Below are 17,117 nucleotides of genomic sequence, written 5' to 3'. Positions count from 1 at the left end.
AAGCTGAGGTTATATTATTATTTATAAATATAAATATATATATATATATATATATATAAGCGGATCTACAAGGAAGGACAGGGTTCCAGGGAAGAGGCTGAAACCCTCACTAAGCATGTTGAACTAGTTCCCCCCGCTCGTGTTTGGCATCCCCATCCCCATTGGAAAGTTTGACCATGGAGATGTGGGGGGGGGGGAGAGAGAGAGAGTGGCTTCCGCTAGGAAACGTCTGTTGCGTTCTGCCGCTTCGCTTCCGCAACCCGGAAGTGGTTCCTCTTGGGTCTCTGACACGTAGCTTCCCCGAGAGCGGGATAAAGCGGGGAGGAAGAAGGGGTCGCTCCCGACGGCGCCAGGAGGGCAGGTGAGGGGGAGTCGTTGCCTCGCCGGGAAAGGTGGCTTCCGAGGAAGGGGAGCTTCGGGAGAGGGGAGTTTGTCAAGAGAGCTGACGCTCCTTCAGAGAAACGTATATCAGGCAGAGAGAGAGAGAGAGAGCATCTTCCTTCGCTTCTTTTCGCCTTTTTTTTTTTTTTTTCCTGGCTGCAAGGACGGGATTTCGGAGTGCGTGGCTGAAATGCCCTAATATTGCTAGTGGTCTCTCGAGACCCAACGTTGTTTTTTTTCCCCCCTGTTCTCCGGATCCCGTGTTTCTCGTCATCACCGGGTCCTTTGCCGTCCCGAAGCTCTAATAGCAATACCACTTAGACTTATATACCGCTTTATAGTGCTTTACAGCCCTCTCTAAATGGTTTTGCAGAGTCAATATATTGCCCCCAACAATCTGGGTCCTCATTTTACCCACCTTGGAAGAAAGGATGGAAGGCTGAGTCAACCTTGAGCCTGGTGGGATTCGAACTGCCAAATTGCGTGGCACCAACACTTAACAGATGATAGAATACATTGAAAAATATATAGATCTTAATATAGTAATGTAGGTTCCGTTGGAGTTGGTACAAGTGGTCCTTCACTTACCGCAGTTTGTTGAATGACCATTCAAACTTAAAACATCACTGGAAAAAAGTGACTTATGAACATATTCCACACTTTAACAACCGTTACAGCATGCCCCTAGAAATATGATCAAAACTCAGGTGCTTGGCAACAGACTCCTATTTATGACCTTTGCAGTGTCCCAGGGTCATTTGATCCCCTTTTGTTACTTTCTGACAAGCAAAGTCAGTGGGGAATCCAGATTCATTAACAACCGTGTTACTAATTTTACAAGTGCAGTGATTCCACTTAACAACTTTGGCAAAAAAAGGTAGTAAAATGGGGAAAAACTAACAAATGTCTCACTTAGCAACCAAAATTTTGGGCTCAGTTGTGGTAAGTTGAGAACTACTTGTACTTTCCATAGGCAATTTGAGGAAAATCAGATGCTATATTATAAAATGTTGTGGTCCTTTTTCTCTTTTTAGCTAAAACTGGATGCACAGCAGTGCAAGTATCTTAAGTAATTTAGTGTTTGACTGAACACATTTTTTCCATAATATTGTGTAATTTACTCTTGGTGATTGATAGATGAAGATATTCATAGAAGGGCCATGCTTTGAGTGATTGTTTTTGAAAATAGTAACAGAAATATTTATTTTACAGATAGCAATGTCTGGATTTGATAATTTAAATACAGATTTCTATCAGACAAGTTACAGTATTGATGATCAAGCACAACAATATGGAGGAGATGCTGGAGGAGGAGCAGCATATAGCAAGTAATTTGACTTTTTTAATTGTTTCAAATAGCCAATATTTTATTGTCTGATATTTTTATTTGGCTGGAATGTTCGATTTTATTTAATTTCTGACAATCATGCCACTTTTATATCTAAAGGATTTTATTTATTTAGATCACATTTCTCAAAATAACTTCAATCTACTGGAAACAAGAAACTCCTAAGATAAATTCATAATGCAGATCGGAAGAATTTCAGAAAATGGCTGAATGTAAAAATTGAGTCAAACAGCAGCATTCACTGATGTTCAACCAAGATTACTTATAACCTGTTGAACTTGGTTAGGCTAATACTAGTCGGATGTTATGTTAATGCATATTGAATTATTCTTTTATACAGCAAGTATGAACTGCTACAGAACTTCTTAATATGTGGCACACTTACCAAATAATGTACCTATCATTAGTTTATTGATTCAGATATTTGAATCTGAAGTTGCATGGGTTAATCATTCTTCAGTATAAAATTTGTCTTTAAATATACATCATTGGTTACTTGCAAGAAAGTTTTCTGAAAATACTGACATTGAAAACTCCTCTTCCTTAAGTTTGGCAATGTCCCTATATGTCACAATAGATACATGGTGAGCTATATGTCATAAAACCTGAAGTATATGCTAGTATCAATTATTTTATATGGCAGCAGATGGGAAAGCAAAGTAATCATCTTGGAAGAAGGACTATATTATAATATTTGAGTTTTACTTGGTAATAATTTGACAAAGATGTTGGATAAGTTGGAAAGTTATAACAAATTTAAAGTGAGAAATTGTATTTTTTCATATTAGAAAGTAAGGTAAAATAAATGCATGTAATTTTAATCAGAATTATCCTGTAAATAATTTTGATATGTTGCAATCATTGATGTTTTCTTTATGTAAATAATGTTTATATAAATATATTCCATTAATTTTCTTGTGGTGAAGAGGGCGGCAAACAAATTTAATAAAAAGGTTTCTTCAGGAACTATGTAGAATATTTACAGTTTGTGTCAATGTGATAATCAGTGTACAATGATGACTTTTTTATGGAATAGGTACTTTGGGGCTTAGCTAATATTGTAGTGCCTTAAACTTGCATCCGTGGCAAAGAAAGATTCTGTTTTTCATATGATAAACATTTAAGTTCTCTTTTCTGCAGGCAGTACAGTGGCTATGAATATTCTCAGCAAGGTGGATATGTCCCTCCAGAGATGATGCAACCTCAACAGCCATACACTGGTCAAATTCTTCATCCAGCACCAGCATACCCCCCACCTTCATCACAATCTTTCTATGGAAGCAATTTTGAGGATGAACCTCCGTTACTAGAAGGTTTGATTTTTATTCCTTGCAGAATTTCCATGTCAGCCAAAATACATGATCCAATCTACAAAGGAGTAATCATAGCTGATGATGAAGTTTGTGCGCATGTGTGTATGAAAATGTAAACAGCAGTTTTTAATATTTAATTTTGCTTCATTCTTGGCATTTAATTTCACTTCATTTCTTTAGCTAGCATGATCCTTTAAGAGAACTAAATAAAGCAACAAAAAAAAACAACTCCATAAGAAATTGAGATAGGGTGACTTTTTACAAATTAAGATGATTAATGCAGCTAGTAATATACTTGGTCTCTGACCTTTGGTGATCTAAGAGGATCTCCAATTTAATACAGAAATGTGGATCCACTTCAATTATCCAAGGCTCCTGCAAAGCCCTGAAGATCTCTCTTGTTTCAGAAGGAATGGGACAGACTGGGTTATGAGCCTTTTTTCTGATACACTTTTTATGTTTGTGTAATTGGTTTAGTAGTGTTTCCTGATCTGGGTGGTTGATCATTTTCTGTTGTAAATTGTTGTTATTTGAATGTTCTGCATTTTATAATCCACATGGATGCAACTATAATTGAGAAGGACTCTTAAATTTGATTAATCCATTAAATCTGTGTTCTTAATTTGATCTACAGAACTAGGAATAAATTTTGACCATATCTGGCAGAAGACTTTAACAGTACTGCATCCATTAAAAGCTGCAGATGGCAACATTATGAATGAAACTGATCTAGCAGGACCTATGGTCTTCTGCCTAGCCTTTGGAGCCACTTTATTGTTGGTAAGATTTCATTACTATAGATATAGTCCTGTCAGTTTGAAAGTTACAAGTTTAAAGCAAACAAAAATCAGGACTCAATCATTTAAATATCAGTAATTTATAATGATACACAGGGATGAATATAATTTCTATTGAAGAATGTGAATTACAGTCTTATGGTCATTATTTGGAGCCTTGTCCCTGATTCACAAAGTGAGAAAGACAAGAACTGTTGCTGGATATTCCCATTTACTACACTCAGACTAATTTAAAACGGGTCCCCAACCCCCAGTCTGTGGCCCGGCGATATATAAATTCTCATAAAAATATATATTTTTCAAAATGCTGTAGGAAATTACAGTTTCCTTTTCCCTTCCCTCGTCACTCCTTATCACCCATCCCCTCCCACTTGTGACTGTATGATTGTAACTTTGTTGCTTGTATATGTACGATTTATATTGACTGTTTCCTAGTATGATTTCATTGCTTATTGTACCCTATGACTATCATTAAGTGTTGTACCTTATGATACTTGATGAATGTATCTTTTCTTTTATGTATAGTGAAAGTATCTGCACCAAGACAAATTCCTTGTGTGCCCAACCACACTTGGCCAATAAAGAAATCTATTCTATTTGATTCCTTCTTTTTTAAGTGATTCAGTGTTTTTATATAGACTTAGGCATTAAGGATACATCACTGGGATTACTTTTATGAACGATACTCCTTAAAAATACTTAAGTGGTGCTTCATCTGTTGCTTTAAAAAACTAGCTTGTAGGGATGCATAGCTATTCAAAGACGAGAGGAAGCTTTGGAGGAGATGGGGCATACTTACTGCATCTATCAGCACTTAATTAAGGCACACCTCATTAAAAAAGCATTCAGGAGACAGCAACAAGGTTTACTAACTTTTTTGTACTTTATTGTGGTTCTCTATTATTTTCCTGAAATCATGGTGGCCACTGAGCAAACACAGGAAATGGCACAGTGTTATTAAGGAGGTGCTGACAAATTCAGCAACCACACCCAGGCACCTGCCAAAATACCTCTTCTACTCTGGATCCAAATAGCTGTACTGGTTCATTAGACATATATTTGTATTGTTGGTATTTCTATCTAAACTTGGTTGAATTATATAAAGCAGTGGATTGGTGACATTAATTTTATGTGGGAAACCTATTTTTTAACTAATGTAAAAAAGTTTGAAACATTAATGTGCAATAATATGAAGATAATCTTATTTCTAAGGTTTCAAAAATCTTCATTGTTACTGAAAAAGTATCTGGTACTCACTTAATTTTATTTTGTATGCTTCATTTGTCTCTGCAAAATCTCTTCCTAAAATATATCCAAAATGTTAATATATTTTTCCCTCTCTCCCTTTGTTTTTTTTTTTAGGCTGGAAAAATTCAGTTTGGCTATGTATATGGAATTAGTGCAATAGGGTGTCTAGGAATGTTCTGTCTCCTGAATCTTATGAGTATGACAGGTGTCTCATTCGGTTGTGTTGCAAGTGTCTTAGGATATTGTCTTCTTCCTATGATCATACTTTCAAGCTTTGCAGTTGTATTTTCCTTACAGTAAGTAATACCAAAGACCATTACAATGCCATTTAATAATACCGTATATTATTGTTCACCATAAAAAATGTACTCAAATGAATGTGAATTTATGTAGAATTATAAAAAAGCTTTACTGTGTATAATTTCAAACTGAATTTGATTTCTGGTTTTTTTTTTTTTAAATTTATAGAGTGCTTATATTTTTGGTCCTATTTGCCTGGAAAAGAACACTTTTTAATCAAATAATAATACTGGAAAAAATATTTGAATTTTTACTCTTTTTTGCAATCTGTTATCTTGCTTATAAAGAAAACATTTTAAAGCATATTTTGAAATTCTACCTCTCAATCCAAATAACAAAATGTAGCCAGTGAAAAAGTATGTGATACTGTAGCACTTTCAAAATGCAAGTACCACAGACATTTTAGTTTAAAACTATGGAATAGTATTTCTCAGCACAATATTTTGTGTTGGATCTTTTAGTCAGAAGTGGGCAGTCTGGTCCTGCAGATGTGTCCTTTCCCATTAACAAGGTTTCCTATCCCCTCTCATTTTCTTGTTTTCAAAATAATTTTAATCATAAGTAAATAAGAAACTGGAATGCTGTAGCACAAAGTACAATACAAGCTTCTATCATTATTTTTTTCTTTGCAACAATTCCCTAACATTTTACATTAGCCAGGAAAAATTATTTAGAGTGACTTTCTAAAGTGGGTGAATTTCTGAAGCTTATTAAAAGGAAACTATCTGATTTTACCAAATTCAGAACAAGATCATACTTATGCAATTTAACACTCTAAAGTGTTACACCCCCCCCCCCCCCCCCACCCCCCCCCCCCCCCCCCCCCCCCCCCCCCCGGGTCTCCTAATCCCCCCCCCCCCCCCCCCCCCCGGCCCCCAAGCTGAACAACATTCAGGTATATATATATTTCCTCATGTATACTGAGATCTATATAAGTACTAGTTCTGTGGCAAAAAATGTATGCTTATTAACAATCTCTAGGTGGAGCGTTTGAACATTTGAATTAGGAATGTTAACAACAGTTTTGGCCGTATATATTTCAGAAAATAATGTAGTGCTTAACAAAAACATTTGAATTAGGAATGTTAAAAAGTTTGGAAAATATGTGTGAAAACCTGTATAATTGGATAACACACTTGGAATGTATCCAATGTAAAACTGTTCTGATATATATAAAGTTATGTGATACTATCAGCGCTTGATTCCTTTCCTGTTATTGTTGTTTTCAGAGGCATGATGGGAATTATTCTTGCTGCTGGAATTATTGGATGGTGTAGTTTTTCGGCCTCCAAGCTCTTCATTTCAGCCTTAGCAATGGAAAGACAACAACTTCTAGTAGCATATCCCTGTGCTTTATTATATGGAGTCTTCGCCCTCATTTCTGTGTTTTGAGCTGACTGTCTTAATTACTGGACTTAAATGAGCCGAACTGAAAGCTTTTACTTGGGATGCTTAAACTGGGACCAGAAATCAACTGTTGGGCTGCTGTCTTTAAAGATTAATATTTGAATTATTGTCTGGAGCAACAATAACAAAGTGTTCTTTTTGTGTTTCTTTTTATAGGACTCTTAAATACATTTTTACATTGACCTATAAAAGCTTCAGCTTTCAAACAAGCTAATTATGCTGTTTAAAATGTAAAACTCTTCAGTCCTATAACCTGCAAAACATTATTTTTGAAAATTTTTGTAGTTCAGAAATTTTTATTGACAAAAGAAAGTGAAATCATTAACATGTTTTCCCACAGTAATATACAGCAACAAATTTAAATGACAAACATTTCCCATTTTATCAACTTAGCAAAGTAAGAACATTTCTTATAATAACATTTAATCTGAAAGCAAACACAAAATGGATCCCATATATAATTTTTCAGCTTTTTTATTATCCTCCAATTCTTTTTCTTTGCAATCCAAACGTCTGTCCAGGCTCAAAGTTATTGTGTTTATTTCATTTTATATATACAGTACTTTGTAAATAGTTCTGTCATCTTATATACCTGTGGGAGAGTGCTTTTTATGCTAAACTTGAGAATTCCAGTAGTTCACCAAAAGGTTGTTTTAGAAAATAGCTTTGACAAATATCAGTACTGCAGTCTAGTATAGAACACACAGATTAAATTTTCTCAAAATGTTCTTACAACATTTTTCCTTTTAGTAATTTCCTTTACTGTAATATTGTCCACTACAAAATTGCTTAGGTATTTATTTGAATAAAGATTTATTCCCACTGAGCCAACATTGTTTAAATTATGATGTAGTACAGTCCATCTTAAATTTAAGCAGCTGTAACAACTACAGTATCATGGTCATCAAGAAATATTGTGTTTGGATTCCAGCCATAATGACAAAAACAAGATTTAATTGACATGGAAACCTTGTACACCATTAAAAAATGTGACAATGACTTATTTTAATGTTAGGGAATAACAAAGTGAAATGGCTAACATATGTTCTTTGCAAGCTTATTACAAGAGTAGATTTTTTAAAGTATCTCATTGAGCAATGCTGGTGAACAAATACAGCATTCTTTGGTTCTTCCAACTGCCCCCATTCCCATCCCTGAGTTACTGCAGAGCTCTTCATACGCTGTTTTCACACATGAGTTGTTGACTTACCTATTAAATGCTTATAAGAAATTCAGACTTCTTTACACATTCAGATTTCTGATATTTGTATTATAAACTACATTCCAGATTTTGCCATTTTTCCCCCTATGATATTTAATTGATATGATTTCACATGCAAATGAACTATCCTGCTGCCCCAATTGTTGGATATTTTGTACCATGAGAAACAGCTTCGTTGGGCTTTGCTATATAAAGGCAATGTTGGCAAATAATGTGGTTTCTCTTTATTATTGCCTCTACATACTTAGAATTCATTTATAGCAGAACAACAGGATAGAGATATTTGTTATAGTGGTTAAGGCATCATGCTAGAAACCAGGAGACTTAATTTTAGTCCTACCTTAGGCATGAAAGCAAACTTGATGACTGTGGCCCAGTTATTCTCTGATCAGCTCGCCTCACAGGGTGGTTGTGGGGAAAATAAAAATGTTAGGTATGTTCACTTGAACATTGGGTTGGACTAGAAGATGCCCCCCTCCCAAGATCCCTTCTGATTCTGTTAATCTGTTAAATAAAATGAACTCACACAGAGAATGAGGTTCTGCAACACTTAATTGTATAAAATCTACCCTCAATGTTGTGATAGACTTTTGAACCAGTACTTTTCATGAATGGCCTTGGGACTCTTAAAAATGTAAGATGTTTCAAAAAATAACAGTGTTGCTTGAATTTAATAGTGTATTTTTTAAAATGGCAAAAGTTTTAGATTTAAATGGCATGCCTACTGAATCTTCTAGGATAATTCTATTTTGTATCATGTTGCTTTTGAAAAAAAAATGTAGCAGTGAGGACCTTATAATCAGACAAATGGGATTCTAGCAAAAACTATATAGCGTATCTCCAAGATTGGATACTTTATAATTTTCAGTTCAATAGGCAATGCAATTATTTTTTTAAAGGAGGATTCCGATGGGATTTAAAATAATAGATGGATTAGCATAATTTGTCTGGGCAAATTAGTATGAAGCATTAGATTTCATATCAAAACATATTGAAGTGCCTGCTTTTCTGAAGGAATTAGCACTGCTTCTGCAGAGAGAACTCTGGGTACTATTTTAGAGTTTTCAGATGTCAAGCATACCAATAAGGTCAAGCAGGTAAAATGGACTTAATTTAGATTCATTTCTTTATGAAAGCTCAATAAAACTTTCCAAATGTAGCAATCACTCAATAAATGAAATGGTCTTAATAATGGGTGATTGGTTAGAGGTCAGGGGAAAAAATGATGAGTGGTTCTCGTTACAAAACAAAACTAAAGACTATGATCTTTTTTCTTCAGGCATCCAAGTTTTCAGATTGGCGCATATGTTTTTTAACTTGCTTCTAAATTTGTGCAAAGCTGTGAAGGTGGGCTGTGCCCCTTGAAGCTGGTACATAAAATAAAATAGCCCCACCTCTGAGTGGGAAGTGAATCAACCATACTTGTTTCAAAAACCAAAGTCATCCAACTTGAAGAAGCTTCACTAAGGACTGGAAGAGAAGGCTGAAAAGTCAAAAGCAGGCTGTGAGGTAATGTGAATTGCTTGGTTGAAGGGACGCATTCTTTGTCACTTTGCATAGATAATGCAGAATTAGGGATGAACAGATAAGTGACAAGAAGCTGCACTGTGAAGCTGTAGGAGATAAAAACGGGGTTGTAGGGAGAGAAGCTGGAAAATTGATCTGAGAAAAATAGGCAATTTATTCCTTATTATTTTGACTAATTTCCGAGGGACGGAAGCATCAAGACCTCTGAAAAGACAACAAGGACAAAATTTCTACAAGCTGTACCTTCTCTACCTTCTTTGGTGCTGCACAGATAGGAGGGGCATGTAGTACTTGTCACCAATGACACCATCCATCAAAAGCTATGTAACTGCTGTGCAGTATCCTGCCTTCTCCATCACACTTTAGCTCTGAAAGCACCCCGCCAAGATTACCACTCTTGAAATTATGGTGTTCTTATGGAGTCTTCTGGGAATGTACCGAGATTCAGAGTTTCAATTACAATCTTAATAAAACAAGAGTACAAAACACAGGTTTGCTCATAACGGGGGGAAATTCATAGGAACATGAGAAGCAAGCAAAATGCTGATTGGAGTTTGAGGGCTGAGACTACAGTGAGTAATTTAATTCAATGTTTTGATTCAAACTTCAACAGAAACAAAATTCAACTCAACCCCCTTTGAAGTCAACAATTCAAAAGCAAAAAAAAAAAAGCCTATTATGATGCCATAAGCAATTATAGCAATTCCATGTGTCCTTAAGAACACAGGATCCCATTTCTGGAAGATCAGTTGCATTAGATCTCAGTCCTGGGGCTCTATAAGTGCTAGTTATTTATATCCATTGAAATGTATTGTATGTATACTTTACTTATCAAAATTATTCTGAAATGATTCTCCTCCCAATTTACAGGACATGAGCATCGGGCTACTTTGGAAACATTAATTTTCATCTTTGTGTTTCCCAAGAGGTGAAGTTTTTCTTTTTCTTTTCATTGGCATTTGGCTACAAGCCTACCAACTAAGCTGGAATTTAGTAGGAATTAATTTTGAATAGGTATGTATAGGATGATATTCTTGATCTAAATATAATTGCAGAGAGTATTTTAAAATAATACATTGCATTCTGATGATTGTGATATATCTGCCCCAAAGTACAAAGTTATTCATTCTGTTTTAATGAAGAACATTATCTGCTCAGGGATCACAGTGTTCTGTGTTTGTGCAACTAAATTACAGTGATTACTTTTTCAAATAAGAACTAATCATATTCCAAACTGTTCTAATAGATATGAAAGCTCAAATTCTTTCCTGAGCACATCTGCTTCTCATCCTAAAATATTGTGCTATTATGAGATATATTAATCAGCTCAACTTTACCTTAACTTTGGACTTTTAACAAATGAATTAAAGAATAATTTTGTGGCTAGCTTGCATAATGGCTAATTTAAAGTCCCTTATTTAGGATATATACACTGCTCAAAAAAATAAAGGAAACAAAAATAAGACATCCTAGATCTGAATGAATGAAATATTCTTATTAAATATTTTGTTCATTACATAGTTGAATGTGCTGACAACAAAATCACACAAAAATTATCAATGGAAATCAAATTTAGCAACCCATGGAGGTCTGGATTTGGAGTTACACTCAAAATTAAAGTAGAAAAAAACACTACGGGCTGATCCAACTTTGATGTAATGTCCTTAAAACAAGTCAAAATGAGGCTCAGTAGTGTGTGCGGCCTCCAGTAGTGTGTGTGGCCGCCTGTATGACCTCCCTACAACGCCTGGGCATGCTCCTCATGAGGTGGCAGATAGTCTCCTGAGGGATCTCCTCCCACACCTGGACTAAAGCATCCCCCAACTCCTGGACAATCTGTGGTGCAACGTGGCATTGGTGGATGGAGCGAGACATGATGTCCCAGATGTGCTCAATTGGATTCAAGTCTGGGGAACGGGTGGGCCAATCCATAGCATCAATGCCTTCGTCTTGCAGGAACTGCTGACACACTCCAGCCACATGAGGTCTAGCATTGTCGTGCATTAGGAGGAACCCAGGGCCAACCGCACCAGCATATGGTCTCACAAGGGGTCTAAAGATCTCATCTCGGTACCCAATGGCAATCAGGCTACCTCTGGCGAGCACATGGAGGGTTGTGTGGCCACCTAAAGAAATGCCACCTCACACCATTACTGACCCACTGCCAAACCGGTCATGCTGGAGGATGTTGCAGGCAGCAGAATGTTCTCCACAGCGTCTCCAGACCCTGTCACGTCTGTCACATGTACTCAGTTTGAACCTGCTTTCATCTGTGAAGAGCACAGGGTGCCAGTGGCGAATTTGCCAATCTTGGTGTTCTCTGGCAAATGCCAAATGTCCTGCACGGTGTTGGGCTGTAAGCACAACCCCCACCTGTGGACATCAGGCCCTCATACCACCCTCATGGAGTCTGTTTCTGAACCGTTTGAGCAGCCACATGCACATTTGTGGCCCGCTGGAGGTCATTTTGCAGGGCTCTGGCAGTGCTCCTCCTGTCGCTCCTTGCACAAAGGCGGAGGTAGCGGTCCTGATGCTAGGTTGTTGCCCTCCTACGGCCTCTTCCATGTCTCCTGATGTACTGGCCTGTCTCCTGGTAGCGCCTTCATGCTCTGGACACTATGCTGACAGACACAGCAAACCTTCTTGCCAGAGCTCACACTGATGTGCCATCCTGGATGAGCTGCACTACCTGAGCCACTTGTGTGGGTTGTAGACTCCGTCTCATGCTACCACTAGAGTGAAAGCACCAGCAGCATTCAAAAGTGACCAAACCATCAGCCAGAAAGCAAGGAACTGAGAAGTGGTCTGTGGTCACCACCTGCAGAACCACTCCTTCATTGGGGATGTCTTGCTACCTGCCTATGCTTTCCACCTGTTGTCTATTCCATTTGCACAAGAGCATGTGAAATTGATTGTCAATCAGTGTTGCTACCTAAGTGGACAGTTTGATTTCACAGAAGTGTGATTGACTTGGAGTTACATTGTGTTGTTTAAGTGTTCCCTTTATTTTTTGGAGCAATATATATGTATATGTATATGTATATGTGTGTGTGTGTGTGTGTGTGTGTGTGTGTGTGTGTGTGTGTGTGTGTATATATATATATATATATATATATATATATATATATATATATATATATGTATATGTATATGTATATGTATATGTATATGTATATGTATATGTATATGTATATGTATATGTATATGTATATGTATATGTATATGTATATGTATATGTATATGTATATGTATATGTATGTTTTCTTAAGTTTTCGCGGGTACTTACATGTATGGCATTCAGCTTTGTTCGGGTATTTTCCCACGTCATTGTAGTTGTGCTTTTAAAGTTGTAGCAACGTTTCGGCAGAATCTCATCTGCCATCATCAGGCTTCTGTATAGTGTTCATCTGTGAGTCAGACTTTTACAGTGGTTTCAGATTTAAATTTGGGGCAGCCTATTGCTGTGCCAGAATGGTTTTTTCTTCATCCTGATTGGTTGGGAGTCTTGGTCTGTGTTTATTGGTCTTGGAGTTTGCTGTGTTCTGCTTGATTGGTGTTTCTAATATCTTCTGTCTGTTTTTTGGCTCTTTTTGTATCTTGATTGGCTGGCAACATTGTGTTACTTTATTGGAGGCCTTTAGTGCAGCTTGGCTCCGGGTAAATGGATGGCTATCATTAGTTAGGAAGCTAGCTTTCATCTGGGTGCCTGGTTGGGGTATGTTTGAGCTGGAGGTATCAGGGGGGATCTGTTTGTGCCCAGGTGTTTGCCTGGCTTGTGGTGTGGAGATTTTTTTGTTTGTGAGTGCAGGCTTCCAAATGATTGACAGTCTGGTGGAATCATCTCTGGAATCATCAGAGAAGCCATAGAGATTGAAAAAAGACCAGAAAGCATGAATAGAAGAGATGATTCCACCAGACTGTCAATCATTTGGAAGCCTGCACCTTAATGGGGGGGCAGCCACTCAGATGACTGAATTGATCAAGATGGAATTAGGGCCCCATCGTGAACTCATACACTTCATAGTGGCCCCCAGGATGTCAGAATCAATCATACTGGAACTTGCTTGGTTAGACAAATGGGCCCCGATGATCAAATGGGAGGATGGATTCAGAAAAATCCTCATTGGACCGGGCCCATTGCCCCCTCTTCCACCCACTACAAAGCCACCAGTCAGCTTGAACCCAGAGCCTGAGCCAGCATCCATGGCATCCCACCTTCTCCCAGATAACCCCCAAGTACCCGACCAATACAAAGATTTGGCTAAAGGATTCAGTGAAGAAGAATGTAATGTTTTACCTCCCCATTGAGCCACTGATTGCACCATAGAATTAGAGCCCGGGGTGAAATTACCAAAACCAAAGATGTATTCCATGATGCCTGCTGAAATGACCGAATTAAGGAAATACATCAACAGCAATTTGGAATGAGGTTTTATTCAGCCTGCCAAATCAAGACTAGCCGCCCCCATGTTGTTCAAGGAGAAGAAAGATGGTGAGTTGATATTGAATGTTGACTTTAGAGGCATGAACGCCATATGTGTTAAAAACATGTTCCCTCTCCCCCTTATGAAGGACTTATTTAAGTCAAAGGGCAAGATATTCACCAAGCTAGATCTCAGAGAAGGTCCGTATCAAAGAAGGAGATAAGTGGAAAACTGCCCTTTATTGTCCAAACGGATGCAAGTTATGTAGCAGTGTCAGCTGTTTTGCTGCAAAAGGACTCTCAAGGCCAACTGATGCCTTGCACTTATGTGTCCAAAAAGGTGACAGACACAGAGCGAAGGTGGGCAGTCTGGGAGAAAGAAGCATTTGCCGTATGATGGGCTTTGTTGACTTGGAGGCATTTTCTAGAAGGGGCGCCAGAGGCCTTTGAGGTATGGACTGATCATAAGAACCTCGAGGCTCTAAAGACCCCCTAGGAGATTATTGCCCAAACAAGTCCGCTGGGCCCAACATTTCAAGCAATTCAACTTTAACATTAAATATATCCCCGGAGGGAAAAACATACTGGTGGATGCTCTGTCCAGGAAACCTCAGTTTGACAGCCACCAAGAGAAAATAGTACAAGCCTTAATTTCAGAAGCTCTATCGGCAGGCCAAGTGACCACTCGAGCCCAAGCCATCCTTTCTATAAGACCAAATATTGCAATCGGCCACAGTGTAATCTAGAATCAAGAATTTTTCTGAATCTCATAATGTGTTTCCCCCTGTACCATTAACGGTCTAGGGGGAGCGATTGGCAGAGGTCTTATCATTGATGTAGTAGCTGGTTTTAGTAAACTACAATGGAATACTGGATGAATTTTCCCCCATATTCGAGGAAGACTTAATTGGACAGTGATCAGATTGATTATCTTTGAAATTGGGAATGGACCCAAGAATTTTGGACCCATCTTCTTACTGGGCAGTTTCAACCTAAGATACTTGTTCAACAAATATACTTTGTCCCCTACTTTAAAAGGCAGTTGAAGGGATCTATGCTTATCCGCCTGTTTTTTATAATTTTTTGCAGCTTCGGTCAAAGCTTTTTTTGTATCTTCCCATCCTTTGTTTAATGAGTTCATCCATTCTGTTAGGGACATGGATGAGGGAGGTTGTCTAGGTAACTCTGGCATTGGGACAAAATCCATTCCAGTGTTGATTTGGAATGGAGTCAATCCCGTGCTGCTATGTACTGCATTATTGTAAGCAACCTCTGCAAAAGGTAATAACTCAGCCCAATTTTCTTGTTGATAATTTACATAGCATCTAATGTATTGTTCAATCATGGCGTTAGCCCTCTCCGCTGCTCCATTACAAGCAAGATGGAAAGCTGAGGATAACCCTTGAGAGGAACCAATGGATTTCAGAAATTCCCTCCAAAATTTTGCGGTAAATTGTACCCCTCTGTCTGATATTATTCTACGAGGTACTCCATGATAGATATGTTTCATGAACACCTTTGCAAGTTTTTTCGCAGATGGAAGTCCTTTGCAGGCTATAAAATGGGCCTGCTTAGAGAATAAGTCAATTATAGTCCAAATGATCATATTCCCTTCACTCTTAGGTAATTCAACAATAAAGTTCATTGCGATCTCTTCCCAAGGTTGGGTTGGTTCAGCGACTTGTTGCAGGAGGCCAGGGGGTTTTACAGTTCGGTGTTTCATTGTGGCACAAATTGAGCAACTTTTTACATAGTCCTCGACATCAGGTTTCATTTTTGGCCACCAGAACTGTCTTCTCAGTAAATGTAGAGTTTTTAGGAATCCAAAGTGGCCTCCCAGCCGGGAGTCATGGCTACGCTTTAGAACCAGTAGTCTTAGGGTTGTGGGTACATAAAGCTTAGTCCCTTTCCAAGCTAGTCCATCATTCATTGTCAACTCAGTTTGATGGTCCAGGAACCAAGGATCAGTCAATAGGGCCGTTTTCAATTTTGCAGTCAGCTTATCTTCCAGGTGTTTAGGGTTGCGGTTGGCTTGGGCTTGAGTGGTCACTTGGCCTGCCAATTGAGTGTCTGAAATTAAGTCTTGTACTATTTCCTCTCGGTGGCTGTCAAACTGAGGTTTTCTGGACAGAGCATCTGCCAGTAAGTTTTTCCCTCCGGGGATATATTTAATGTTGAAATTGAATCGCTTGAAATATTGGGCCCAGCGGCCTTGTTTGGGCAAAAATCTCCTAGAGGTCTTTAGAGCCTCGAGGTTCTTATGATCAGTCCATACCTCAAAGGCTTCTGGCACCCCTTCTAGAAAATGCCTCCAAGTCAACAAAGCCCATCGTACAGTGAATGCTTCTTTCTCCCAAACCTTCGCTCTGTGTTTGTCAGTTTTTTGGACACATAAGTGCAAGGCAGCAGTCGGCCTTGAGAGTCCTTTTGCAGCAAAACAGCTGACACCGCTACATCACTTGCATCCATCTGGACAATAAAAGGCTTGGTTGCGTCTGGGTGCTGGAGGATGGACTCAGCTGCGAAGAGGCATTTTAAGGCCTTGAAAGCTTTCTGACAGTCCATAGTCCAAGCCAGGGGTTGACTTAGCTTCAGTTTGGTGGGTGATGTGCCCATTTTTAATAGCTCTGTCAATGGGAGGGCAACTTCAGCAAAGGACAGAATGAATTGTCTATGGAAGTTGGCAAACCCCAAGAAACTTTGAAGTTGTTTTCGGGTTCTGGGGGGTTGCCAGTCCAGCACCACTTTCACCTTTCCAGGGTCCATTTCAATCCCCAGGTTGGATATTCGGTATCCTAAGTAGTCCAGCGACTCCTTGTGGAATTAGCATTTTGAGAGTTTCACATATAATTTGCCAGCTAGAAGTTTTTCTATAACTTGTTGGACCAATTGAACATGTTCTTCCATGGTTTTGATGAAGATAAGGATGTCACTCAGGTACACAAGGACCCCCTGATAAAAGTGAGGGTGTAGCACCTCATTGATGAGCTGCATAAACACTGCAGGAGCCCCCTCAAGTCTGAAAGGCATGACTTTGAATGGGAAGCTAACCAGAGGGAAGTTAAAAGCAGTTTTCCACTCATGTCCCTCTTTGATGCAGACCCGGTAGTAAGCTTCTCTGAGATCTAGCTTGGTGAATACTTTGCCCTTC

General features: G+C 38.4%; 1 protein-coding gene across 1 annotated transcript; it reads left to right on the top strand.

Annotated features, from left to right (window-relative positions):
• Nucleotides 1-278: 278 nt before the first annotated feature.
• Nucleotides 279-7,620, top strand: YIPF5 (Yip1 domain family member 5). Its single transcript, XM_026687888.2, has 6 exons — nucleotides 279-361; nucleotides 1,594-1,709; nucleotides 2,870-3,042; nucleotides 3,677-3,822; nucleotides 5,202-5,383; nucleotides 6,617-7,620. Exons 2-6 carry the CDS (start codon nucleotides 1,600-1,602, stop codon nucleotides 6,777-6,779), a joined length of 774 nt encoding a protein of 257 aa, XP_026543673.1. The 5' UTR covers nucleotides 279-361; nucleotides 1,594-1,599; the 3' UTR covers nucleotides 6,780-7,620.
• The last annotated feature ends 9,497 nt before the right edge of the window (nucleotides 7,621-17,117 follow it).

The sequence above is a fragment of the Notechis scutatus genome, chromosome 2 (assembly GCF_049901735.1).
Source record: "Notechis scutatus isolate UNSWTSFEM ecotype Mainland chromosome 2, rNotScu1.2, whole genome shotgun sequence".
In the NCBI taxonomy this organism is placed as follows: domain Eukaryota; kingdom Metazoa; phylum Chordata; class Lepidosauria; order Squamata; family Elapidae; genus Notechis; species Notechis scutatus.
Note: the sequence above shows the minus strand (reverse complement) of the source record. Positions and strands in the feature narration are given on the sequence as shown.